The 26,654-nt window shown below is 47.9% G+C and overlaps 1 protein-coding gene across 2 annotated transcripts in view; it reads left to right on the top strand.

Annotated features, from left to right (window-relative positions):
- RELT (RELT TNF receptor) overlaps positions 1-26,654 on the top strand; it is a 92,206-nt gene that overhangs the window by 40,711 nt on the left and 24,841 nt on the right. For both annotated transcript variants that reach the window (XM_068266606.1, XM_068266607.1), the window contains exons 3-7: positions 11,940-12,083; positions 13,410-13,588; positions 14,951-15,030; positions 15,144-15,380; positions 26,503-26,583. In XM_068266606.1, the coding sequence (XP_068122707.1) occupies positions 11,940-12,083; positions 13,410-13,588; positions 14,951-15,030; positions 15,144-15,380; positions 26,503-26,583 (721 nt within the window). The remainder of the gene's footprint in view (positions 1-11,939; positions 12,084-13,409; positions 13,589-14,950; positions 15,031-15,143; positions 15,381-26,502; positions 26,584-26,654) is intronic.

The raw sequence follows: 26,654 nt of genomic DNA, 5'->3' as shown, positions 1-26,654 counted from the left end.
AGTCTCTTCTATCTCTTCCATCACCCCTCTTCCACCACTGCGTGGTGCTGTAACGCTGACACAGTCTCCTGGATCCCGATCACGTCATGTCATGTGATCAGAACCGAGAAGACATGTCGGGATTTCATAACCGCTGTGATGGAGGAAAAAGAAGCAGATCCAGCTGCCCAGACAGGTATGTATGAGAGCTCCCCGCTGCACACTTAGCGTATTCTGCCGATCCCAGGCATACTTCCCTTGTGGCAGGAAAAACTCGGCCCTGTAGCCAAATAAAGTTTTACTTCATTTGGCTGCTTAGGGGTTAAAGGACAACCAGTGCAAAAAATGTAAAATACATACACATAAAATGTACATTCCTTTCAGAGTAAAATGCAGTATAATGTACTTTTTTCCTATGTTGCTGTCACTTACAGTAGGTAGTGAAAATCTGACCGATGTGACAGGTGTTGCACTGGTTCATCTGCCAGGGCTGTGGAGTCGGTACAAAGATCATCCGACTCCTCAGTTTGTGAACCCACCTACTCCGACCATTTACTGAACAGTAGTTGCTCAGTCCAATTGCCAAGATAGCGTTCAAATAAGCAGAGAGGCTGGCCGGCATATTTGTATAGATCCTTTCCAGCGAGTGCTTTTGTACAGGATAAAGGTAATACTGAGAATCTCCCATGAGGAGACGAACTAGATTAAAATCTATCAGATCTGTCAGCTATTTACTATCTACTATAAGTGACAGCAGCATAAGAAAAAGGTAATTTACAGTGCATTTTAAAGGCTGTGCTGTGGCTGTGCGCAGTAGCTGAGCTGTGCTGTGGCCATGCTGTGGCTGTGTGCAGTAGCTATACAGTAACTGTATTTGTGCTATGGCTGTGGCTGTGCACAATAGCTGTGCTGTGGCTGTGCGCGGTAGCTGAGCTGTGCTGTGGCCATGCTGTGGCTGTGTGCAGTAGCTATACAGTAACTGTATTTGTGCTATGGCTGTGCTGTGGCTGTGCGCAGTAGCTATGCAGTAACTGTGCTTGTGCTATGGCTGTGGCTGTGCACAATAGCTGTGCTGTGGCTGTGCGCGGTAGCTGAGCTGTGCTGTGGCCATGCTGTGGCTGTGTGCAGTAGCTATACAGTAACTGTATTTGTGCTATGGCTGTGCTGTGGCTGTGCGCAGTAGCTATGCAGTAACTGTGCTTGTGCTATGGCTGTGGCTGTGCACAATAGCTGTGCTGTGGCTGTGCGCGGTAGCTGTGCTGTGGCTGTGCGCGGTAGCTGTGCTGTGCCTGTGCACAATAGCTGTGCTGTGGCTGTGCACAATAGCTGTGCTGTGGCTGGGCACAATAGCTGTGCGCGGTAGCTGTGCTGTGGCTCTGCGCGGTAGCTTAGCTGTGGCTGTGCGCGGTAGCTGTGCTGTGGCTGTGTGCAGTAGCTGTGCTGTGGCTGTGCTCAATAGCTGTGCTGTGGCTGTGCACGGTAGCTGTGCTGTCGTTGTGCACGGTAGCTGTGCTCAATAGCTGTGCTGTGGCTGTGCTCAATAGCTGTGCTGTGGCTCTGTGTGGTAGCTGTGCTGTGGCTGTGCTCAATAGCTGTGCTGTGGCTGTGCGCGGTAGCTGTGCTGTGGCTGTGCACAATAGCTGTGCTGTGGCTGTGCTCAATAGCTGTGCTGTGGCTGTGCGCGGTAGCCGTGCTGTCGTTGTGCACGGTAGCTGTGCTCAATAGCTGTGCTGTGGCTGTGCTCAATAGCTGTGCTGTGGCTCTTTGTGGTAGCTGTGCTGTGGCTGTGCGAGGTAGCTGTGCTATGGCTGTGCACAATAGCTGTGTTGTGGCTGTGCGCAGTAGCTGTGCTGTGGCTCTTTGTGGTAGCTGTGCTATGGCTGTGCGAGGTAGCTGTGCTATGGCTGTGCTGTGGCTGTGCACAATAGCTGTGTTGTGGCTGTGCGCGGTAGCTGTGCTGTGGCTCTTTGTGGTAGCTGTGCTATGGCTGTGCTGTGGCTGTGTGCAATAGCTGTGCTGTGGCTGTGCGCGGTAGCTGTGCTGTGGCTGTGTGTAGTAGCTGTGTTGTGTCTCTGTGTGGTAGCTGCGCTGTGGCTGTGCGCAATAGCTGTGCTGTGGCTGTGCACGGAAGCTGTGCTGTGGCTCTGTGTGGTAGCTGTGCTGTGGCTGTGCACAATAGCTGTGCTGTGGCTGTGCACGGAAGCTGTGCTGTGGCTCTGTGTGGTAGCTGTGCTGTGGCTCTATGTGGTAGCTGTGCTGTGACTGTGCGCTGTAGCCGTGCTGTGGCTGTGTACGGAAGCTGTGCTGTGGCTCTGTGTGATAGCTGTGCTGTGGCTCAGTGTGGTAGCTGTGCTGTGGCTGTGCACAATAGCTGTGCTGTGGCTGTGCACGGAAGCTGTGCTGTGGCTCTGTGTGGTAGCTGTGCTGTGGCTGTGCACAATAGCTGTGCTGTGGCTGTGCACGGAAGCTGTGCTGTGGCTCTGTGTGGTAGCTGTGCTGTGGCTGTGCACAATAGCTGTGCTGTGGCTGTGCACGGAAGCTGTGCTGTGGCTCTGTGTGGTAGCTGTGCTGTGGCTCTATGTGGTAGCTGTGCTGTGACTGTGCGTTGTAGCCGTGCTGTGGCTGTGTACAATAGCTGTGCTGTGGCTGTGCACGGAAGCTGTGCTGTGGCTCTGTGTGATAGCTGTGCTGTGGCTCAGTGTGGTAGCTGTGCTGTGGCTGTGCACAATAGCTGTGCTGTGGCTCTGTGTGGTAGCTGTGCTGTGGCTCTATGTGGTAGCTGTGCTGTGACTGTGCGCTGTAGCCGTGCTGTGGCTGTGTACAATAGCTGTGCTGTGGCTGTGTACAATAGCTGTGCTGTGGCTGTGCGCAGTAGCCGTGCTGTGGCTGTGCATGGTAGCTGTGCTGTGGCTGTGCGCGGTAGCCGTGCTGTGGCTGTGTGCGGTAGCTGTGCTGTGGCTGTGTGCGGTAGCTGTGCTGTGGCTGTGTACAATAGCTGTGCTGCGGCTGTGCGCGGCAGCTGTGCTGTGGCTGTGCACAATAACTGTGCTGTGGCTGTGCGCAGTAGCTTTGCGCACAATCGCTGGCAGTGCTCTCATAGTGTTTAACATAAAATGCCCGCATCAGATAAGCTGGATTTGTAAGATAAATAAAAACATACATCTCCTTGATCTTAGATTGCTACACCCAGATTAATGTATCGCTGGTATGCGGAATAAATATAAATACAGCTAAGTGAATAAATATTCCTAATCTTAACGTCCTGCTGACTAACGTGTCACCTGCAGGATAGGAACTGTAATTATAGCTCTATTATTATACGTGGTGGCGGAAGAGGCAAGAGAGGCGCTATCATTTACATCTATGCATAATTACCATGATTATAATAGATAGGCAAGTTTGCCCGCCCACTCTCATTACCCCTGATGACTCCGGGTGGCGAAACCGGTCGGGCCGAGAGGGGGCAACTACATACACTATTGTAAATGCAAATCGCATAGCAAACGCGGTAATATGCAAATTGCTTTGTAATCTCCCATTTGGACTAACTAACCACAACTTTTTCATGTCGGGAATTGTAATCACCATTACTGAATTGGTGTATATGATGTACAATTAATTAACATAGCGTAATAACAGAATATTGCCTCGTTTAGGTTAGTTCTGCAAATACATAACAATACCATGTGTCCAAGTAAACCTCATTAAAGGATACAGAGGTGACATGTGACATGAGATAGACATGTGTATGTACAGTGCCTAGCACTCAAATAACTATGCTGTGTTCCCTTTTTTTCTTTCTCTGCATGAAAGAGTTAAAAATCAGGTATGCAAATGATAGCTTATGGCCGGGTCGGGACTGGGTTGGACTATAGTGTAATTCTCACTTAACCTGTTGTTGACTGCTCCACGCCAATTGGCGTGAGCAGTGCGGCAGCCCCAGGACCGCTCCACGCCCATTGGCATGAACGGCTGTCTATGGGGCTAGCAGGAGATCGCGCGCAGGCTGCGCGCGCATCTCCAGCTCGGGGGGCGGAGCTCTGCCCAGCCTTCAGTCTCCAAGTGGTGAGCGCTGCTCGGGAGACTTAGACGCCGTCTAATTACTTTGTACAGCGCTACGATCTGCAGCAGCGCTGTACTGGGGATGGCCGTGTGACACAGCTGTCCCCCTGGGACACAGGGAAGTGATCCGCTGTGATAGGCTGAAGCCTAGCACAGCCGATCGCGCTGATAGGCTGGCGGGGGGAGGGAGGGTTATAAAGTTAATTAAAAACAGCAGTATTTTATTAAAAAATAATATAACTAAATATTTATAAAAAACAAACAAACACTGGGGGGGGCGATCAGACCCCACCAACAGAGAGCTCTGTTGGTGGGGAAAAAAGGAGGGTGGGGGAATCACTTGTGCGCTGTGTTGTGCGGCCCTGCAGCTTGGCCTTAAAGCTGCAGTGGCCTATTTAACTAAAAATGGCCTGGTCACTAGGGGGCGTTAACACTGCAGTCCTCAAGTGGTTAAAAGGAAGTATAGCCGCAAAACATTTTCCTGGCTTCTGAGTGCAGTAAAGAGATAAAAAGGGTCAATAGTTCATAGATTTTAGCTCTGGCATACTTCAATGAACGTGCCATTGAGCAGAGGCAATGAAACAGTACAAACTTAAAAAGTAGATTTAAATAGAAAATAAAACTGGGATATATATATAAAAAAGGTCATTTTTAGGAAAAGGAGGATAGATACAATTGTTTATCTCATCTGTTTATTTTCACATCACCCTTTAAGGAATCAAGTTGAATTGAAGCTGAAAGTTTATATTTCAATATTATTGAAAGCATAAAAGGAAATTAACACTGCAATCAGAAATAAAACCACAAGTAATTAAGAGGCTACAAAGAACCAAAAAGCCCTCTTACTAAAATGTAAAGCAAAACAAAAGTTTGCCTTCTTAAAACAGAAGGTATTTTGGATAATTCAGATTGGAGTGAGATGTGATGTCTCCCACAATGCATTACTGCTGAATATGCAAATCATCCTTTGTTGTCCCTGTAAGCTAACCACACCTCCAAAACTGCTGGAATGCAATAATGCTTCAGCTTGTTAATTGTACAGAGCCAAACTGACACATCATTGTCTTCCAGCGGTTCTGGGGGTGTGGTTAGCTTACAGGGACAACAAAGGATGATTTGCATATTCAGCAGTAATGCATTGTGGGAGACATCACATCTCACTCCAATCTGAATTATCCAAAATACCTTCTGTTTTAAGAAGGCAAACTTTTTGGTTTTGTTTTAGAGAAAGCAAGGGGATTCTGGAAGAATGTCTATTTTTGCTTCACCGACTATTCAAAAGCTTGTAGATCATGATAGACTGTGGCAGGTTATCATGGAAATGGGGATACCAGGACATCTCATTTGCCGTTTGGGGAATATTTATGCAAACCATGAAGCAACAATTAGAAGACCGTATGGAATAAGACAGGTTCACAACTGGCAAAGGAGCGCGACAAAGTTGCATATTATTTCCTTATTTATTATACTTTTATGCCGAATATGTCATGCGGAAAGCTGGTTTGGATGAGTCACATGCTGGAATTATAATAGGGGGCGGGAATATTAACAATCTGAGATATGCTGATGATACCACTCTGATGGCTAATGGAGGAATAACTGTAAGAGCCTACTCATGAATGTTAAACAAGAAAGTGCTAAAGCTGGTCTACTGCTTAAAGGGAACCTAAACTGAGAAGGATATGGATGTTTTCTTTTAAAATAATACCAGTTGCCTGACTCCTGCTGATCCTGTGTCACTAATACTTTTAGCCACAGCCCCCGAACAAGCATGCAGATCAGGTGCTCTGACTGAAGTCAGTCTAGATCAGCTGCATACTTGTTTCAGGTGTGTGATTCAGACACTATTGCATCCAAAGAGATCAGCAGGACAGCCAGGCAACTGGTATTGCTTAAGGGCTCGTTTCCACTCGAGCGAATCTGCATGCGTTTCCTGCATGCAGATTCGCTCAACCAATACAAGTGGATGGCGCCGTTTCCACTTGTCAGGAATTCTGTGCGGCTCGCTATGCAGAAAAAATCTGCACAGCAGAGCTGTCAGAATTTGCACGCCGCACACCCGCACGCGAATCGTCGGTAATGTAACTAAATAGGAAAACCGCAAGCTCTTTAGTCTTGCGGTTTTCCCGGCGTTTCCGCGTGCGATTTCGTCTAAAAACCCATTTCAATGCTTGCCGGCATTGACATGGTTAAATTCGCGTCGTTAAAACCGCGGGCGATTCCGCGTGAAAATCAGCATGGAAACGTCAACGAATCCGCAACCGCATGTGGATTTGTTGACGCGGTTTCCGCGAGCAAATCGCGCCGCTCAAGTGGAAACGTACCCTCAAAGGAAACATCCATATCCCGCTCAGTTAAGGTTCCCTTTAAAGGGAACCTTAACTGTGGGGGGAAAAAAAATTCACTTACCTGGGGGCCACCGCGACTAAGTTTCGTTTTCGGCCGACTGCCAGTCGTCCTCCGGCAAAGCGTCTTCTTCTTCCGCATTCCCCGTCGTAAAGAGCCGTAAAGCGCGTCCGAAACGAAACTTAGCGAGGGAGACCGGAGGGCACCGAAGGACCGGCGTGGGCACAGGACGGCTGCAGGAGGCTTGGGAAAGCCCCAGGTAAGTGAATTTTTTTCCCCCCACAGTTAAGGTTCCCTTTAAAGGACAACTGACCTGAGAGTGATAGGGAAATGACCATATTTATTGTGACTGATAGATAGACAGCATACGGGAAGCTATGAACATGCCTATGCAGCAGCTGAAAGAAGCCATGACTGACAGATATCTCTGGCGTGCAGAAGTACATAGGGTCACAAAGAGTCGGAGTCGACTTAAGGAATGAGGAGGAGGAGTGATGAAAAGGGGGGGCCTAAATTTTGTAAAATTACATCATAAAATGTCAAACCCTATTGCATTCTAGTTTCTCAAAACGTTAGAAGACACAAACAAGTGTTAGGGCTGGAACCCACAAGAGCGTTTTTTTGAGCATTTTGGCAGCGCTGCGATACGCTAGCGTTTTGCCAAAACGCTGGGCTAATGTTAATGGATGGGGCAACTTCCACAGGAGCGTTTGCGTTTCCCAGAAACGCAAACGCAGGACATGCAGCATTTTGGGAGCGTTAGCGCTTCAATGTAAAGTATTGAAAGGCTAACGGAAACGCTCAGCAAAACCGAAACTGAGCGGTTTTGCTAGCGTTTTGCGGTTCAGCACACTGTAACAAAATTAAAAATAATTCACAGGACCAATCAGGATAAAAACGCAAAATGCTACGCACCCGCTGAGCAAAAAAATACAATGTTGCAAAACGCGACCGCAAACGCGCATGAATCCGCTTGCAAACCGCTCAGACAAAACTCTAGCGGTAGCGTTTTGCGTTTGCTGTTTTCAGTGGGTTCCAGGCCTTAGGGCCCGTTTACACCTAATCAGTTGCTCTCAGTTAAAACTGAAAGAAAACTGTAATGCCCATGTTTTCCTATGGCACCTTTCACACTTAACGCGTTTTAACTGAAATCTTTGTCACAATGCACTGCTATGTAAAAAACGCATACTAACGCGTACCAACGAGTACTAACGCACACCAACTGATTAAGTGGCACAGACTAACCAGCAAGCTCATGGTGACCCAGAACTCATTGGGGTGTGTAAGGGACTACAATGGTCCTAAAAGCCCCCTTACTAAGATGTTAAGAAAAACAAAAGTTTGCTTTCCTAAAACAGAAAGAATTTGCGATAATTCAGGTTGGAGTGAGCTCGAGATGTCTCCCAGTGCATCACTGCTGAATATATGCAAATTAACCATTGTACCCTTAGAAGCTAAACACACCTCCAGAACCGCTGGAATGCAATGATGTGTCAGCTTGTTAATATGTACAGAGCCATAATAATCCAACATGCATACAGACTGTTTCGGATTGTTTGATCCTCATCAGTGCATGGCATGGATTAATTTGGCTCTATGGAGTAGGGCTTGTAAATCCGAGAGGCACAGACTAACCAGCAAGCTCATGGTGACCCAGAACTCATTGGGGTGTGTAAGGGACTACAATGGTCCTAAAAGCCCCCTTACTAAGATGTTAAGAAAAACAAAAGTTTGCTTTCCTAAAACAGAAAGAATTTGCGATAATTCAGGTTGGAGTGAGCTCGAGATGTCTCCCAGTGCATCACTGCTGAATATATGCAAATTAACCATTGTACCCTTAGAAGCTAAACACACCTCCAGAACCGCTGGAATGCAATGATGTGTCAGCTTGTTAATATGTACAGAGCCATAATAATCCAACATGCATACAGACTGTTTCGGATTGTTTGATCCTCATCAGTGCATGGCATGGATTAATTTGGCTCTATGGAGTAGGGCTTGTAAATCCGAGAGGCACAGACTAACCAGCAAGCTCATGGTGACCCAGAACTCATTGGGGTGTGTAAGGGACTACAATGGTCCTAACTGATTAAGTGTAAACTGGGCCTTAGGGTCTTCGTTTGGAGAAATACTTGACAGGAAGAGGGTAGGAAATCCATTAGCTTTTATGTGATCAAGGTTATAGGAGTCACACAACTATGAAGTTACCCTGTAACTTTTTGTAAACTTTTTAGGCCAAGGGCCATATCACCATTCCTGAGAGTGCCCGGGGGTCGAGCTAGTTAAATGAAACACCATTTTTGCTGATATCTGAGGAGGCCCCTGCATGCAACGCCACAGCTAAGGCTTTTGGGCGGCGTGGAATTAACAGCTCTAAAGATATTTGGGGGCCACCATAAAAGACTCGACGGGCCGCATTTGGCCGGACTTTGGACGTGCCTGCCCTGTAAGGAGCTGTTCCATTTGTAGATTGGCTTTGGCCGCTATCATCTGCATAGAGGGAAAATCTGTAGACTTCCACTTAGATGAGATTTTTTGTCTGGCAGCAAGAAGATGACTCATCTTTATTGATCGTCACAAACTGCACAAAATTGTTTCTAGTTTATGGTGTAAACTGATTACCTGAGCTGTGGATGTGACCCTATAGACAGACCTGCCGTGCTGCATATTGATGAGGAGTACACGGCCATATCCACAAGGTCACCTTGTCATAATAATACAGATATTTCCCCCCCCCCCCCCCCCCCATCCCCTTAGTAATGAAGGCTCAGGTCTGAGAGGCAGGATGTGTCACCTCATCAATGCTCCCCCCGTCATACATCCTTACTGTGAATAAACAGGACCCCCTACAGATCAGGGACTTTCATTCTCAGATTCTATCGCTGGAGTCACCCTGCTAAAGGTGCCCATTAAAGCGGACCTGAACTCAGAACTTCCTCTCTGCTCTAAAAGATAAGCAACAGCATAATAACCTTTAAAGAAAAAACATTTATTTGTTACAGCTGAAACAAATCCTGCAATCCTGCAAAATGTTTTGACGCGTTTCGTGAATAGGACAGTTGTATAATTCACTTCTTCAGGAGTAGCGTATTATTCCCAGCAGACATGGGGTTAACATCCTTTGTTTACAAATTAGCTGCTCTGCCAAGGCAGCCAGCTGACAAACCTGAGAGTTCAAATTACAGTGGTGATTACTGTAGTCAAAGATGAAGGGATGCATTTCTCTCTGTTTTTCCTTCTGTCCTGTGCAAAAGTTCAGGTCCACTTTAATTGTACAATTTTTAAATATGATGCTTTCTGAACGATTATTTCCAGTTTTATTAAAGCTGGACTTTGCACAAGGAGATGTGGCTGTCTCCGGTTTGGCCGCGGCTCCCGTCAAGCCGTACCATAGCGGGAATCTACAGCATGTCATCCAGAATCGAACCTTAGTGTGTGATTTGGATGGCAGCCTATAGGCCTATATTGCACTGTGTATGCCCAGCATAACAGATTGCCAGCCAATGTGGCAAAATAATCGCTTCCTCTTTAAAAGGAATGGAATCCCACCTCATAGTGCGCATCAATTTTCAATAGATTCCAGCAGGAATCCAGTTTGATGCAGTTCAATGCTGTGGGCTGTCGATCTACTGCCAGTCCTGCCCCCTCCCTTACTGACCTAGATCTTCCGCCCTGCCCCCTGGAAACCTTTGATCTCTGGTCAGAATTGATCGAAATTCTGAAAAGACAAACGATTGTTCCCTCAATACGAATTTCGGAATGATTCTTTAGTCTGATCGGATTGCTTATCATTTTCCGCTCTGTTAGTGGACCCAAACAATCGTTTCCAAGCTGTTGCAACAATTGGATCAGATGGTTGATCATTTGGGATAATGAACCAGTCATGGGCACCTCTAGGGGAATCGATTCCCTGCAGATCGATGGAATCTGGAGGGAAAGTGTGTAGACACCTTAAATTGACTGAAATAAAGAATCCTTCAAAAATGTGTACCATTTATGGGGTAATTTTACAGAAAAGAGACCCCTGTCCTTTTCCGGGGGGAAACATTGTATACAAGAGGACTATTTATTCCGGTATCATGGCCATCACAGGAAAGAGACTTGATGCATGGAAACAGGAGAGAAACAGGAAGTGAATAAAATTCTCTTCACTTTGTACCCAGACGGCGATACGTCCCAGCAAGACTACCCCTCTCTCCTTCTCACAAAAGGGGTTTAATTAAACTTAAAAGTTTATTGGAAATGCCTGGAGGTAAACATTGGTATGTACAGTACGAATCCTACATAGAACTTGCTTGCATTTCTCTTTTTTTTTTTTTCATTAAAGCAGAAACCAGTGCTTTATCTGCACAAATGAGGCAGTCAGACTGCAGAAGAAGCTCTCCTGAAAAGTAATAACACTTGTATCTGGCTGAACAAACACTCCTGATAGCAGGATGGCGTTTAAATGTGCAAAAATCATTATTTCTCTGTGTGGCAGTTTAATGAAGCAGATTTTACCTCACAGCAATATGGAGGCTGCCATATTTATTTTCTTTTAAACAATGCAGCTTGTATGGCCGTCCTTCTGAACCTATGCCTTCAATACTTATTGCTCTAGACCCTGACCGGACAGATCAGGTATTCTGACTGAAATGTGCCTGGATTAGCTACATGCTTGTATCAGGTTTGTGATTCAGACACTACTGCAGCCAAAGAGATTAGCGGGACTGCCAGGCAACTGGTGTCTTTTAAAAGGAGATAAATATGGCAGCCTCCCTATCACTTCATTTTGAGTTCACTTTAAAAAGAAATAACTATTTCAGCCCCCATATCCTTCTCACGTCAGCTGTACTTTGAACTTCACATACAGAATTTGAGCCCTTAAGTTGAAAATATATATAAATTAAGTTGAGAATATGATACCCCAGGAAAGTTCTGATTTATTTTCCTTAGAGGCACTAAGCTGACAATCCTGCACACAAGTGTCATACTCCGTTTTTTATAGCCTGATGAAGTGGGTTGAGCCCGCGAAACGCGTTGCATTATTGTTTGGAGTGTATGAATTAAAATTTTACATGTGTTGAAAAATCAACATCCTCGCTTGTTTGCTTGCGGGAGAGGTGGATCCACCCATCACCCCCCCCCCCCCCCCCCGATTTAAAACCTTTTATCTTATTTTACCCTTTTGGCGCCTCTGTTCCGTCTACACAATTTGTCCACCCTTGGTGGAGGGGTTTGGCCCCCTTCTTTCTTCACTACAGAGAGCGACTTCTTAATCCTGAGTGGGGACAGGTCTAATCTCCTCACCTGCTTATACAGTGGTTGCCTGAGAGGCAACCCGTGTTTGTGAGTATAAACTCTCTTATACTATCACATATTCACTTAACAAAACTTACTGCACCATATTGGGCTCTCGGTGTTCCCCTCCCTTACTTATTTCCACTTTAGGCTTGCTTCAAAACAATCTTTTGATTTTTTTTAATAACATGGCATTCAGTTTATCACAAGCTTTTTTCACTGACAATTTGTCACTTGGTGATAGAGTAATAATGTTGTCTTTTCTCCGGCAGGTCCTGGCCTGGGAAGGATTGGGCCAGGAGGCGGAGCCATCTGCGGAGCCAGAGAAGGTGGAGTGTTTGAAGAATCAGTACACGGATGACAGCGGTCACTGCTTCAACTGCACAATATGTCCACCTGGGCAGGAACCAGACGGGGTAATGCTCCACTGCCACTCTCTGTAATGCAGTGTACAATAAACTGACAAATGTCTGCTACATTCAGCTTCATAATTTACTGACACAGAATACATATGCAGATCGGCTGCTCTGACTCCGCTGACTGCATAATTGCTCCAGGTGTGACTCCTGGCTGCATACTTGTTCCAGGTGTGACGCCACTGGCTGCATGCTTGTTCCAGGTGTGACTCCTCTGGCTGCATGCTTGTTCCAGGTGTGACTCCTCTGGCTGCATGCTTGTTCAAGGTGTGAGGCCACTGGCTGCATGCTTGTTCCGGGAGTGGCTCCCCTGGCTGCATGCTTGTTCCAGGTGTGACTCCACTGGCTGCATGCTTGTTCCAGGTGTGACTCCACTGGCTGCATGCTTGTTCCGGGAGTGACTCCACTGGCTGCATGCTTGTTCCGGGAGTGACTCCTCTGGCTGCATGCTTGTTCCAGGTGTGACTCCACTGGCTGCATGCTTGTTCCAGGTGTGACTCCTCTGGCTGCATGCTTGTTCCAGGTGGGACTCCGCTGGCTGCATGCTTGTTCCAGGTGTGACTCCGCTGGCTGCATGCTTGTTCCGGGAGTGGCTCCCCTGGCTGCATGCTTGTTCCAGGTGTGACTCCACTGGCTGCATGCTTGTTCCAGGTGTGACTCCACTGGCTGCATGCTTGTTCCGGGAGTGACTCCACTGGCTGCATGCTTGTTCCGGGAGTGACTCCTCTGGCTGCATGCTTGTTCCAGGTGTGACTCCACTGGCTGCATGCTTGTTCCAGGTGTGACTCCACTGGCTGCATGCTTGTTCCAGGTGTGACTCCCCTGGCTGTATGCTTGTTCAAGGTGTGATGCCACTGGCTGCATGCTTGTTCCGGGAGTGACTCCACTGGCTGCATGCTTTTTCCGGGAGTGACTCCTCTGGCTGCATGCTTGTTCAAGGTGTGATGCCACTGGCTGCGTGCTTGCTCCGGGTGTGACTCCATTGGCTGCCTGCTTGCTCCGGAAGTGACTCCACTGGCTGCATGCTTGTTCCAGGTGTGACTCCATTGGCTGCCTGCTTGCTCCGGAAGTGACTCCACTGGCTGCGTGCTTGTTCTGGGAGTGACTCCCCTAGCTGCGTGCTTGTTCCGGGAGTGACTCCACTGGCTGCATGCTTGTTCTGGGAGTGACTCCGCTGGCTGCATGCTTGTTCTGGGAGTGACTCCGCTGGCTGCATGCTTGTTCCGGGAGTGACTCCGCTGGCTGCATGCTTGGTCGCTGATAGTCAGTGTGAATGTGCATTCAAGCTATTTAACGCTTTGCATTGTGTTGTTTTGGCCTTGGCAGGTGTGCGGCTATGGCGCTGGCTCCAGGGTTGGATGTAGGCCTTGTGGTCTCAGCACCTTTTCTGGTCGCCTTGGGATGGAACCCTGCAGCATGCATACACAGTGCCGCAAGAAAAAGAGGGTTCTGCTGAGAGCCGGGACACCAAGCGCCGACGCTGTGTGCGGAGACTGCCTGGCCGGGTATGTAGCTGGTAACACGTCACCATAAAAACTGCTTCTGTGCACATTCCTGCTTGTGGCACACTGGCCAACCCTAATTATGCCTCAGCGCAAATATTATTACTATTCATATTATGTATTTATATAGCACTGTACAGAGTACATAGTCATGTCACTGACTGTCCTCAGAGGAGCTCACAATCTAATCCTACCCTAATCCTACCATAGTCATAGTATAATGTCCTACCATATTATTATTATGTATTTATATAGCAGTGACCTCTTCTGCAGCACTCTACAGACAGAGTACATAGTCATGTCACTGACTGTCCTCAGAGGAGCTCACAATTTTTACCATAGTCACAGTCTAATGTCCTACTATATTATTATATTATATAACACTGACATCTTCTGCAGCTCTGTAACAAAAGTTTATTTCCATGCTTGTATACAGGTTGTATATGAATACAGAAGGCCTATATAAGTTGCATGCATGTATACAGTAGACACATGGAGGTTGTATATATGCATACAGTAGGCACATGGAGGTTATATATATATATATATATATATATATATATATATATATATATATGTATGCAGTAGGGACATGGAGGTTGTATAGATGTATACAGTAAGCACATGGAGGTTGTATATATGTATACAGTAGGCACATGGAGGTTGTATATATGCATACAGTAGGCACATGGAGGTTATATATATATATATATATGTATGCAGTAGGGACATGGAGGTTGTATAGATGTATACAGTAGGCACATGGAGGTTATATATATGTATACAGTAGGCACAGGGAAGTTGTATATATGTATGCAGTAGGCACATGGAGGCTGTATATAGGTATACAGTAGGCACATGGAGGCTGTATATAGGTATACAGTAGGCACATGGAGGTTGTATATAGGTATACAGTAGTCACATGGAGGCTGTGTATAGGTATACAGTAGGCACATGGAGGCTGTGTATAGGTATACAGTAGGCACATGGAGGCTGTGTATAGGTATACAGTAGGCACATGGAGGTTGTGTATAGGTATACAGTAGGCACATGGAGGCTGTATATAGGTATACAGTAGGCACATGGAGGTTGTGTATATATATGTATACTGTAGGCACATGGAGGTTGTATATAGGTATACAGTAGGCACATGGAGGCTGTATATAGGTATACAGTAGGCACATGGAGGTTGTATATAGGTATACAGTAGGCACATGGAGGTTGTATATATGTATACAGTAGGCACATGGAGGTTGTATAGATGTATACAGTAGGCACATGGAGGTTGTATATAGGTATACAGTAGGCACATGGAGGTTGCACATTGGAAGTTGACAGTTACACTCTGTCTTGGTTTCTTTTCAGACACTTCCCTCTGGTGGCCAAGAGTCCCAGTATCTGCGTGGCGTGCTGGCTGGCTCCCCCGGAGACCGTGGGATGTGAAGGTGAGCGATTCCTCAGCCAGTACGGCTGATACATGTCTGCAATTACCGTCTTCACTACAAGCTCCCGGCAGTGTGACCCCCCGCTCATGTTCTCTCTCTGTTTCTGTCTCCAGGTCAGAGGACACTGCGGCCCCGCGCCCCGAGGACGCTGGAGGCCCCCAAGGCCCCCCAGAACAGCACACATAAGGGGGTGTCGGACGGTTCCCGGACGCAGTACGCCGTGCTGGCCATAGTGCCGGTATTCTGCATGATGGGCCTGTCCGGCATCTTCCTGTGTAACTTCCTGAAGAAGAAGGGCTACCGCTGCACCTCCCACAAGCCTGACGAGGAGGCGTCGCCAGAGAAGGACGGTCAGTGCCCGTTACCATGCCGACTTCCTCCCCGCTGCCACTTATGTTATAGACTGAACCCTTTCTTAGCTATTTTTCCGAATCACCCGCATCCCCCCAGAGTGTGTGTTTGTAGGTGGGGGGGTTGGGACGTGGGTAATCACTGGAGTGCTGCTATGGGGTATCCTTAGCTCTACCTCCTCGCGCAAGAAAGAGAAGGCGACCCAACGTGGGCAGCAGGGGCGGCCCCCACATGCCGCTGCGACACCGTGCCCTGTACACTGCGAGCATCACCCATAGACTTTTATTTCCCTGAGCGCCGTGCGTTAAGCATGGTTCTTGCGGTAACGTGCTGTTGCCCTTGCGTCTGATTGGATACTTCTGCCGCACCGCAGTGGGGCCGCAATAAGTGTGAAGTCTCCATAGACTTGCATTGCTTTTGCGGCAAAATACAGTAACGCATCTCAGTGCATAGGACTTCCTTTGGATAGGAGATGATGACAGTGACAGGTTCACTTTATAGCTGTTTGTTTTTGGACACGACTTACGGTATGTCATAGTGGGAACACAGAGTGAAACAGCAGCACAGGAACGGGAGTTCCCTGGAGGGGGTGTAAAGCTCTGAGGAACATTGTGAAATTCTCCTCATAACTCTCCTCACAGTACAACACATGGTGCTCTGTACACACATCAGCTCCTTTCAGCTCATACATTGCAGGGATGTGGCAGACCCTGCATAGCGTTCCCTGCTCTGCCGACTGAGAAGGGGCATTGCTGCGTCACCTGGAGATGACCCGTAAGTGGGCAGCTCTGTCCGCTGTAATCACTGTGCCACTGTTGTAAGAAGAAGCATTGCAGTCATGCACTGACTGTATAATTACATCAGGGATGTTCTGGAAAAATCTGAACTCTCTCATACAGGAAATGCCTTTGATTTGACTTTACAGGGAACATTCTGCTGCCTCTATAAATGATGCTAACTGTTTTCCACACGTAAGTCAGCAGGGGTGGATTGTCTGGGTCAGTCATGCAACCGTGGCAACGCGTCGCACGACTACTTACGTCTCCTGTGACTGAAGGGTCCAAGACACAGAACATTTATATTGCGGTTTTCTCCTGGTGGAATCAAAGTGCCAGAGCTGCAGCCACTAGGGTGCGCTCTATAGGCAGTAACCGTGTTAGCGAGTCTTGCCCAAGGTCTCCTTACTGAATAGGTGCTGTCTTACTGTACAGGAAGAGCCGAGATTCCAACCCTGGTCGTCTGTGTCAGAGGCAAAGCTCTTAACCATTACACTATCCATCCAGTATTTTACAGCGGAAATCCGAATACTGTAGAGATTTTAGGCCAATCGTAAGACTCTGAAATATTAGGCCAGTCAGAGGATTGGAAAGTAGCAAAAGGCACGGACCAGCTACACAGAGACAGCACATGCAGGGACACAGGGGTTTTATTATAGAGGATGATGAGTACTTGAGGTAACTGTTCCTGGGCCGACATGGTTAACTGTGCCCTTCATGAAGGATGGGCCACATACTTCCATAATGTTGTTGAGAACTACTGCTGTGTGTGACTCAGAGCAGGAAGAGGCTTGACAGCGCCATCCTGACTCCCTTTGTCCGGTTCTTCTCCTTAATAACCCAAATACAAAATACAAACAAGCCTTTGACACCTCTTGAGGACACTTCCAGTGAGGACAGGAGCCTAGTTGACAGGAGCTTGAGGGATATTAGTGGCCCTGGAAGCAATCTGGCCTAATTGACGCATAAACTGCCCCGTTACTGTAGGCCTCTGGGGTCAGGGATTCAATCTTGCCATGGGAATTGAGTGGTGTCTGTCTCTCGCCTTCTACCTTCCTGGATTAACAAGTCCCTGTGGAGCTTTTTTATATCCAGACACTTCTTATTAACAATAAACTGTCAGTGCAGGGCTGGCTATGTGGCCTTCAGACTGCCAGGGAGGGAGATGTTACCTGGACAGCTGACTTCCTGCATCAGAGGCTGCAGTCTTAAAGGGGAACTGAAGAGAGAGGTATATGGAGGCTGCCATGTTTATTTCCTTTTAAGCAATACCAGTTGCCTGGCAGCCCTGCTGATCCTCTGCCTCTAATACTATTAGCCATAGCCCCTGAACAAGCATGCAGCAGATCAGGTGTTTCAGACTTTAAAGTCAGATCTGACAAGACTAGCTGCATGCTTGTTTCTGGTGTTATTCAGATACTACTGCAGAGAAATAGACCAGCAGGGCTGCCAGGCAACTGGTATTGATTAAATGGAAATAAATATGGCAGCCTCCGTATACCTTCAAAGCGCCAGAGCTGCAGCCACTAGGGCGTGCTCTATAGGCAGTAGCAATGTTAGGGGAGTTTTGCCCAAGGTCTCCTTACTGAATAGGTGCTGGCTTACTGAACTGGAAGAGACAATATTTGAACCCTGGTCTCCTTAAAGGACATCCGAGGTGAAAATAAACTGATGAGAAAAACAATTGTATCTATCCTCCTCCTAAAAATGACTTATTTAGATATCTCACAGTTTTATTTAATATTTACATCTAGTTTTTAAGTTTTTACTATTTCATTGTCTCTGCACAATGACACCTTCATTGAAGTATGCCAGAGCTCAAATCTATGACTATGAATTGACCCTTTTTATCTCTTTCCTGCTCTCAGAAGCCATTTACTGACAGGAAAGTGTTTTATGGCTGTAATTACTTATCAGTGATGGTTTCGCTATAGTCCGACCCAGTCCGACCCCGGTAGAAACTGTCACTTACATATCTGATGTTTAACTCTTTCAGGCAGAGAAAGAAAAAAGGAACACAGCCTAGTTATTTGTGTGCTAGGCACTGTACATACACATGTCTATCTCATCATGTCACCTCGGTTGTCCTTTGGCCAGTAAACTATCCAGCAATGCCGAGCGTTCCCCAATCCATCTTCCTGCCTGTGGGAATATGCGACGGCACGCAACGGGTGCAAAGGAGCGCTGAAACAATTGCGGCACTTAGCGTGGGAGTTGTCAGGGATTTTACAGACCCCATCCGCCACGACGGTCGTTATCTCCGCACGTTGCAAAGCGTCGTCTGTCTAATCGCGCACTCGCACCCGCGCTGCAAGATTGTGGAAATGGTTGCTTGTCGCAGGCTCGGCTGGGCCACACTGCAGTCAGGTCAGTTAGCAGAGCGCAGTGGGGTAATCTGAGGACAGCGATTAGTATGAAAGGCACGCGAGACGACAGCGCAGACACTGAAGAATAATAACAGTTCATTTTTAGCTTTCTGCTGCCCGTCCTTGTCCAGCCCTTCTATGCAGACGCTGCACACAGGAGGACCAAACTCAGAAAGATCTTTACATTGAGTTTTTAATGAGTATAAAGTGTGCCTCCAGATTAGACATTGAATGGGAAGGCCCCTTGTAATTTAATGGGAACCTGAGTGGGGGGATTTGAAAAAAATTATACTTATGTGGGGCTACCTTCAGGCTGATTGCAAAATCCTCCGGGCTGGGACGTAGTGCGCATGTGCAACCCCCCATAGCGCTCCTGTTCCCGGCCTGGGAGCGCAACGGGAGAGCATGAGTGGCCGGACTGCCCCTGGGAGGAGGAACTCTGCAACAAGCCTGTTAAAGGGGACCCAAGGTGGGAGGGATAAAGAAGCTGACATGTTTACTACCTTTGAAACAATGCACGTTGCCTGGCTGTCCTGCTGATCCTCTGCTTCTAATACTTTTAGCCATAGCCCCTGAACAAGCATGCAGCAGATCAGGCTTTCGGACACTATTGTCAGATCTGACAAGATTAGCTGCATGCTATTCCAGGCTACCTATACTGGGCCAAATATTCCAGGCTACCTATACTGGGGCAACTATTCCAGGCTACCTATACTAGGGGCAACTATTCCAGGCTACCTATACTGGGAGCAACTATTCCAGGCTACCTATACTGGGGGCAACTATTCCAGGCTACCTATACTGGGGGCAACTATTCCAGGCTACCTATACTAGGGGCAAATATTCCAGGCTACCTATACTGGGAGCAACTATTCCAGGCTACCTATACTGGGGGCAACTATTCCAGGCTACCTATACTGGGGCAACTATTCCAGGCTACCTATACTGGGGGCAACTATTCCAGGCTACCTATACTGGGAGCAGCTATTCCAGGCTACCTATACTGGGGGCAACTATTCCAGGCTACCTATACTGGGGCAACTATTCCAGGCTACCTATACTGGGGGCAACTATTCCAGGCTACCTATACTGGGGCAACTATTCCAGGCTACCTATACTGGGAGCAACTATTCCAGGCTACATATACTGGGAGCAACTATTCCAGGCTACATATACTGGGGACAACTATTCCAGGCTACCTATACTGGGGCAACTATTCCAGGCTACCTATACTGGGGGCAACTATTCCAGGCTACCTATACTGGGGCAACTATTCCAGGCTACCTATACTGGGGGCAACTATTCCAGGCTACCTATTCTGGGCCAAATATTCCAGGCTTCCTACACTGGGGTAACTATTCCAGGCTACCTATACTGGGGGCAACTATTCCAGGCTACCTATACTCGGAGCAACTATTCCAGGCTACCTATACTGGGGGCAACTATTCCAGGCTACCTATTCTGGGCCAAATATTCCAGGCTACCTATACAGGGAGCAACTGTTCCAGGCTACATATACTGGGGGCAACTATTCCAGGCTACCTATACTGGGGCAACTATTCCAGGCTACCTATACTGGGCCAAATATTCCAGGCTACCTATACTGGGGCAACTATTCCAGGCTACCTATACTGGGGGCAACTATTCCAGGCTACCTATACTGGGAGCAACTATTCCAGGCTACCTATACTGGGGGCAACTATTCCAGGCTACCTATTCTGGGCCAAATATTCCAGGCTACCTATACTGGGGCAACTATTCCAGGCTACCTATACTGGGAGCAACTATTCCAGGCTACCTATACTGGGAGCAACTATTCCAGGCTACATATACTGGGGGCAACTATTCCAGGCTACCTATACTGGGAGCAACTATTCCAGGCTACCTATACTGGGCGCAACTATTCCAGGCTACCTATACTGGGGGCAACTATTCCAGGCTACCTATACTGGGGGCAACTATTCCAGGCTACATATACTGGGGGCAACTATTCCAGGCTACCTATACTGGGGAAACTATTCCAGGCTGCCTATACTGGGGCAACTATTCCAGGCTACCTATACTGGGAGCAACTATTCCAGGCTATCTATACCGGGGCAACTATTCCAGGCTACCTATTCTGGGGCAACTATTCAAGGCTACCTATACTGGAACAACTATTCCAGGCTACCTATACTGGGGCAACTATTCCAGGCTATCTATACCGGGGCAACTATTCCAGGCTACCTATTCTGGGGCAACTATTCAAGGCTACCTATACTGGAACAACTATTCCAGGCTACCTATACTGGGGCAACTATTCCAGGCTACCTATACTGGGGACAACTATTCCAGGCTACCTATACTGGGGCAACTATTCCAGGCTACCTATACTGGGGCAACTATTCCAGGCTACCTATACTGGGAGAAACTATTGCAGGCTACCTATACTGGAGCAACTAGTCCAGGCTACCTATACTGGGGGCAACTATTCCAGGCTACCTATACTGGGGTCAACTATTCCAGACTACCTATACTAGGGCGACTATTGCAGGCTACCTATACTGGAGCAACTAGTCCAGGCTACCTATACTGGAGGCAACTATTCCAGGCTACATATACTGGGGACAACTATTCTAGGCTACCTAAACTAGGGCACCTATTCCTGGCAACTTATACTGGGGCAACTATTCCAGGCTACCTATACTGGGGCAACTATTCCAGGCTACCTATACTGGGGGCAACAATTCCAGGCTACCTATACTGGGGCAACTAGTCCAGGCTACCTATACTGGGGCAACTATTCCAGGCTATCTATACTGGGGCAACTAGTCCAGGCTACCTATACTGGGGGAAACTATTCCAGGCTACCTATACTGGAGCAACTATTGCAGGCTACCTATACTGGGGGCAACAATTCCAGGCTACCTATACTGGGGGCAACTATTCCAGGCTACCTATACTGGGGCAACTATTGCAGGCTACCTATACTGGAGCAACTAGTCCAGGCTACCTATACTGGGAAGAACTATTCCAGGCTACCTATACTGGGGGCAACTATTCCAGGCTACCTATACTGGGGGCAACTATTACAGGCTACCTATACTGGGGGAAACTATTCCAGGCTACCTATACTGGGGCAACTATTCCAGGCTACCTATACTGGGGCAACTATTGCCGGCTACCTATACTGGAGCAACTAGTCCAGGCTACCTATACTGGGAGCAACTATTCCAGGCTACCTATACTGGGGGCAACTATTCCAGGCTACCTATACTGGGGGCAACTATTCCAGGCTACCTATACTGGGGCAACTATTCCAGGCTACCTATACTGGGGGCAGTTCCAGGCTACCTATACTGGAGCAACTAGTCCAGGCTACCTATACTGGGGGCAACTATTCTAGGCTACCTAAACTGGGGCACCTATTCCTGGCAACTTATACTGGGGCAACTATTCCAGGCTACCTATACTGGGGCAACTATTCCAGGCTACCTATACTGGGGGCAACTATTCCAGGCTACCTATACCGGGGGCAACAATTCCAGGCTACCTATACTGGGGCAACTAGTCCAGGCTACCTATACTGGGGCAACTATTGCAGGCAACTATACTGGAGCAACTATTCCAGTCTATCTATACTGGGGCAACTAGTCCAGGCTACCTATACTGGGGGCAACTATTCTAGGCTACCTAAACTAGGGCACCTATTCCGGGCAACTTATACTGGGGCAAATATTCCAGGCTACCTATACTGGAGCAACTATTCCAGGCTACCTATACTGGGAGCAACTATTCCAGGCTATCTATACCGGGGCAACTATTCCAGGCTACCTATTCTGGGGCAACTATTCAAGGCTACCTATACTGGGGGCAACTATTCCAGGCTACATATACTGGGGGCAACTATTCCAGGCTACCTATACTGGGGAAACTATTCCAGGCTGCCTATACTGGGGCAACTATTCCAGGCTACCTATACTGGGAGCAACTATTCCAGGCTATCTATACCGGGGCAACTATTCCAGGCTACCTATTCTGGGGCAACTATTCAAGGCTACCTATACTGGAACAACTATTCCAGGCTACCTATACTGGGGCAACTATTCCAGGCTATCTATACCGGGGCAACTATTCCAGGCTACCTATTCTGGGGCAACTATTCAAGGCTACCTATACTGGAACAACTATTCCAGGCTACCTATACTGGGGCAACTATTCCAGGCTACCTATACTGGGGACAACTATTCCAGGCTACCTATACTGGGGCAACTATTCCAGGCTACCTATACTGGGGCAACTATTCCAGGCTACCTATACTGGGAGAAACTATTGCAGGCTACCTATACTGGAGCAACTAGTCCAGGCTACCTATACTGGGGGCAACTATTCCAGGCTACCTATACTGGGGTCAACTATTCCAGACTACCTATACTAGGGCGACTATTGCAGGCTACCTATACTGGAGCAACTAGTCCAGGCTACCTATACTGGAGGCAACTATTCCAGGCTACATATACTGGGGACAACTATTCTAGGCTACCTAAACTAGGGCACCTATTCCTGGCAACTTATACTGGGGCAACTATTCCAGGCTACCTATACTGGGGCAACTATTCCAGGCTACCTATACTGGGGGCAACAATTCCAGGCTACCTATACTGGGGCAACTAGTCCAGGCTACCTATACTGGGGCAACTATTCCAGGCTATCTATACTGGGGCAACTAGTCCAGGCTACCTATACTGGGGGAAACTATTCCAGGCTACCTATACTGGAGCAACTATTGCAGGCTACCTATACTGGGGGCAACAATTCCAGGCTACCTATACTGGGGGCAACTATTCCAGGCTACCTATACTGGGGCAACTATTCCAGGCTACCTATACTGGGGGCAACTATTCCAGGCTACCTATACTGGGGGCAACTATTACAGGCTACCTATACTGGGGGAAACTATTCCAGGCTACCTATACTGGGGCAACTATTCCAGGCTACCTATACTGGGGCAACTATTGCCGGCTACCTATACTGGAGCAACTAGTCCAGGCTACCTATACTGGGAGCAACTATTCCAGGCTACCTATACTGGGGGCAACTATTCCAGGCTACCTATACTGGGGGCAACTATTCCAGGCTACCTATACTGGGGCAACTATTCCAGGCTACCTATACTGGGGGCAGTTCCAGGCTACCTATACTGGAGCAACTAGTCCAGGCTACCTATACTGGGGGCAACTATTCTAGGCTACCTAAACTGGGGCACCTATTCCTGGCAACTTATACTGGGGCAACTATTCCAGGCTACCTATACTGGGGCAACTATTCCAGGCTACCTATACTGGGGGCAACTATTCCAGGCTACCTATACCGGGGGCAACAATTCCAGGCTACCTATACTGGGGCAACTAGTCCAGGCTACCTATACTGGGGCAACTATTGCAGGCAACTATACTGGAGCAACTATTCCAGTCTATCTATACTGGGGCAACTAGTCCAGGCTACCTATACTGGGGGCAACTATTCTAGGCTACCTAAACTAGGGCACCTATTCCGGGCAACTTATACTGGGGCAAATATTCCAGGCTACCTATACTGGAGCAACTATTCCAGGCTACCTATACTGGAGCAACTATTCCAGGCTACCTATACTGGAGCAACTATTCCAGGCTACCTATACTGGGGGCAACAATTCCAGGCTACCTATACTGGGGCAACTAGTCCAGGCTACCTATACTGGGGGAAACTATTCCAGGCTACCTAAACTAGGGCAACTATTCCAGGCTACCTATACTGGAGCAACTATTCCAGGCTATCTATACTGGGAGCAACTATTCCAGGCTACCTATACTGGGGGCAACTATTCCAGGCTACCTATACTGGGGGCAACAATTCTAGGCTACCTATACTGGGGCAACTATTGCAGGCAACTATACTGGAGCAACTATTCCAGGCTATCTATACTGGGAGCAACTATTCCAGGCTACCTATACTGGGGGCAACTATTCCAGGCTACCTATACTGGGGGCAACAATTCTAGGCTACCTATACTGGGGCAACTATTGCAGGCAACTATACTGGAGCAACTATTCCAGGCTATCTATACTGGGGCAACTAGTCCAGGCTACCTATACTGGGGGCAACTATTCTAGGCTACCTAAACTAGGGCACCTATTCCTGGCAACTTATACTGGGGCAAATATTCCAGGCTACCTATACTGGAGCAACTATTCCAGGCTACCTATACTGGAGCAACTATTCCAGGCTACCTATACTGGGGGCAACAATTCCAGGCTACCTATACTGGGGCAACTAGTCCAGGCTACCTATACTGGGGCAACTATTGCAGGCAACTATACTGGAGCAACTATTCCAGGCTATCTATACTGGGAGCAACTATTCCAGGCTACCTATACTGGGGCAACTATTGCAGGCTACCTATACTGGGGCAACTATTGCAGACTACCTATACTGGAGCACCTAGTCCAGGCTACCTATACTGGGGCAACTATTCCAGGCTACCTACACTGGGGGCAACTATTCCAGGCTACCTATACTGGGGCAACTATTCCAGGCTACCTACACTGGGGCAACTATTCCAGGCTATCTATACTGGGGCAACTATTCCAGGCTACCTACACTGGGGGCAACTATTCCAGGCTATCTATACTGGAGCAACTATTCCAGGCTACCTATACTGGGGCAACTATTCCAGGCTACCTATACTGGGGCAACTATTGCAGGCTACCTATACTGGAGCAACTATTCCAGGCTACCTATACTGGGGCAACTATTCCAGGCTACCTATACTGGGGCAACTATTGCAGGCTACCTATACTGGAGCAACTAGTCCAGGCTACCTATACTGGGGGCAACTATTGCAGGCTACCTATACTGGAGCAACTAGTCCAGGCTACCTATACTGGGGCAACTATTACAGGCTACCTATACTGGGGGCAACTATTGCAGGCTACCTATACTGGGGCAACTATTCCAGGCTACCTATACTGGGAGCAGCTATTCCAGGCTACCTATACTAGGGGCAACTATTTTAGGCTACCTAAACTAGGGCACCTATTCCAGGCAACTTATACTGAGGGCATCTATACATGGCATTAGAATGCCACACTCACTCCTTTCCTTTTTTGGGGGGGGGGGGGGGAGGTGTCATAATACATCTGGCATTTCAAAAAAACCTCAGATTTACTTACCTGGGGCTTCCTCCAGCCCCTGTAAGCCTATGTGCCCCTCACCGCAGCTCCGCTCTCGGGCAGCCTCCTGGGGTCTCCTCCCTAGCAGCTGCTGACCCGGCCAGGTCGGTGGCCCCTACATATGCACGAGCACGCGGTCGCACTCCTGGTGCTGGGGGCATTCTGCACAGGTGGAGAAGTGCTGCCGCAGAAGATATGCTAATGGGCTTCCTGCCTCCAGTGTGTATGTGTGTGTGTGTGGCTAGGTCTGTGTGTGTGTGTGTCGTGGGCGTATATGAATAAAGGGCGCGGGGGAAATTTGGACACCAGGAAATAGCCAGTCATAGAATATTGGTTCATTTACCGAAATTCTACTATTTACAGTTGCAATTCTTGATAGTAACATATCGGTAAATTATATCTTACTACAGCTAAACCTAACACTACTCTCACACAGAACCCTCCCCCCTGATGCCTATACCACCAACTCCCGGCTTAAACCCCTTTCCTAATGCCTAACCTTAACCACGCTATAGCGGGTGCCAGAGTCGCGCACTATGGAGACTGGGGCAGGTAGCCCAGCCCACTTGCTGTTTATTGGGTGCCTAGTGCCCAGGTTTCCTTCTTTTACCGATATTTGTAAAGGTGCCCAAACTTCCACAGCTCTCCAATGCCCACATTTCATGATTCCGAGTCTTGGCTTGGGATGCCAGTTGAAGTTATCTGCTGTAACGTGTAGTGTTGTGGTTTATAGAAGGTTTATTTGTATAATGCAGCATACATTAATTTTCCCCATTTGCTTCTCTGCAGGTATAACACCAGGCGGGGTGGAGGAGAACGGCAACGAGGACACCATCGGGGTCCTGGTGCGTCTGATTACCGAGAAGAAAGGTGAGCGGCGTCACGTGCTATTTACACGTAGGGCTCAGTTTCCTAAGACCTCACTGAAATTTTTTTTAGAC

This window comes from Hyperolius riggenbachi, chromosome 2 (assembly GCF_040937935.1).
Source record: "Hyperolius riggenbachi isolate aHypRig1 chromosome 2, aHypRig1.pri, whole genome shotgun sequence".
Classification (NCBI taxonomy): Eukaryota; Metazoa; Chordata; class Amphibia; order Anura; family Hyperoliidae; genus Hyperolius; species Hyperolius riggenbachi.
Note: the sequence above shows the minus strand (reverse complement) of the source record. Positions and strands in the feature narration are given on the sequence as shown.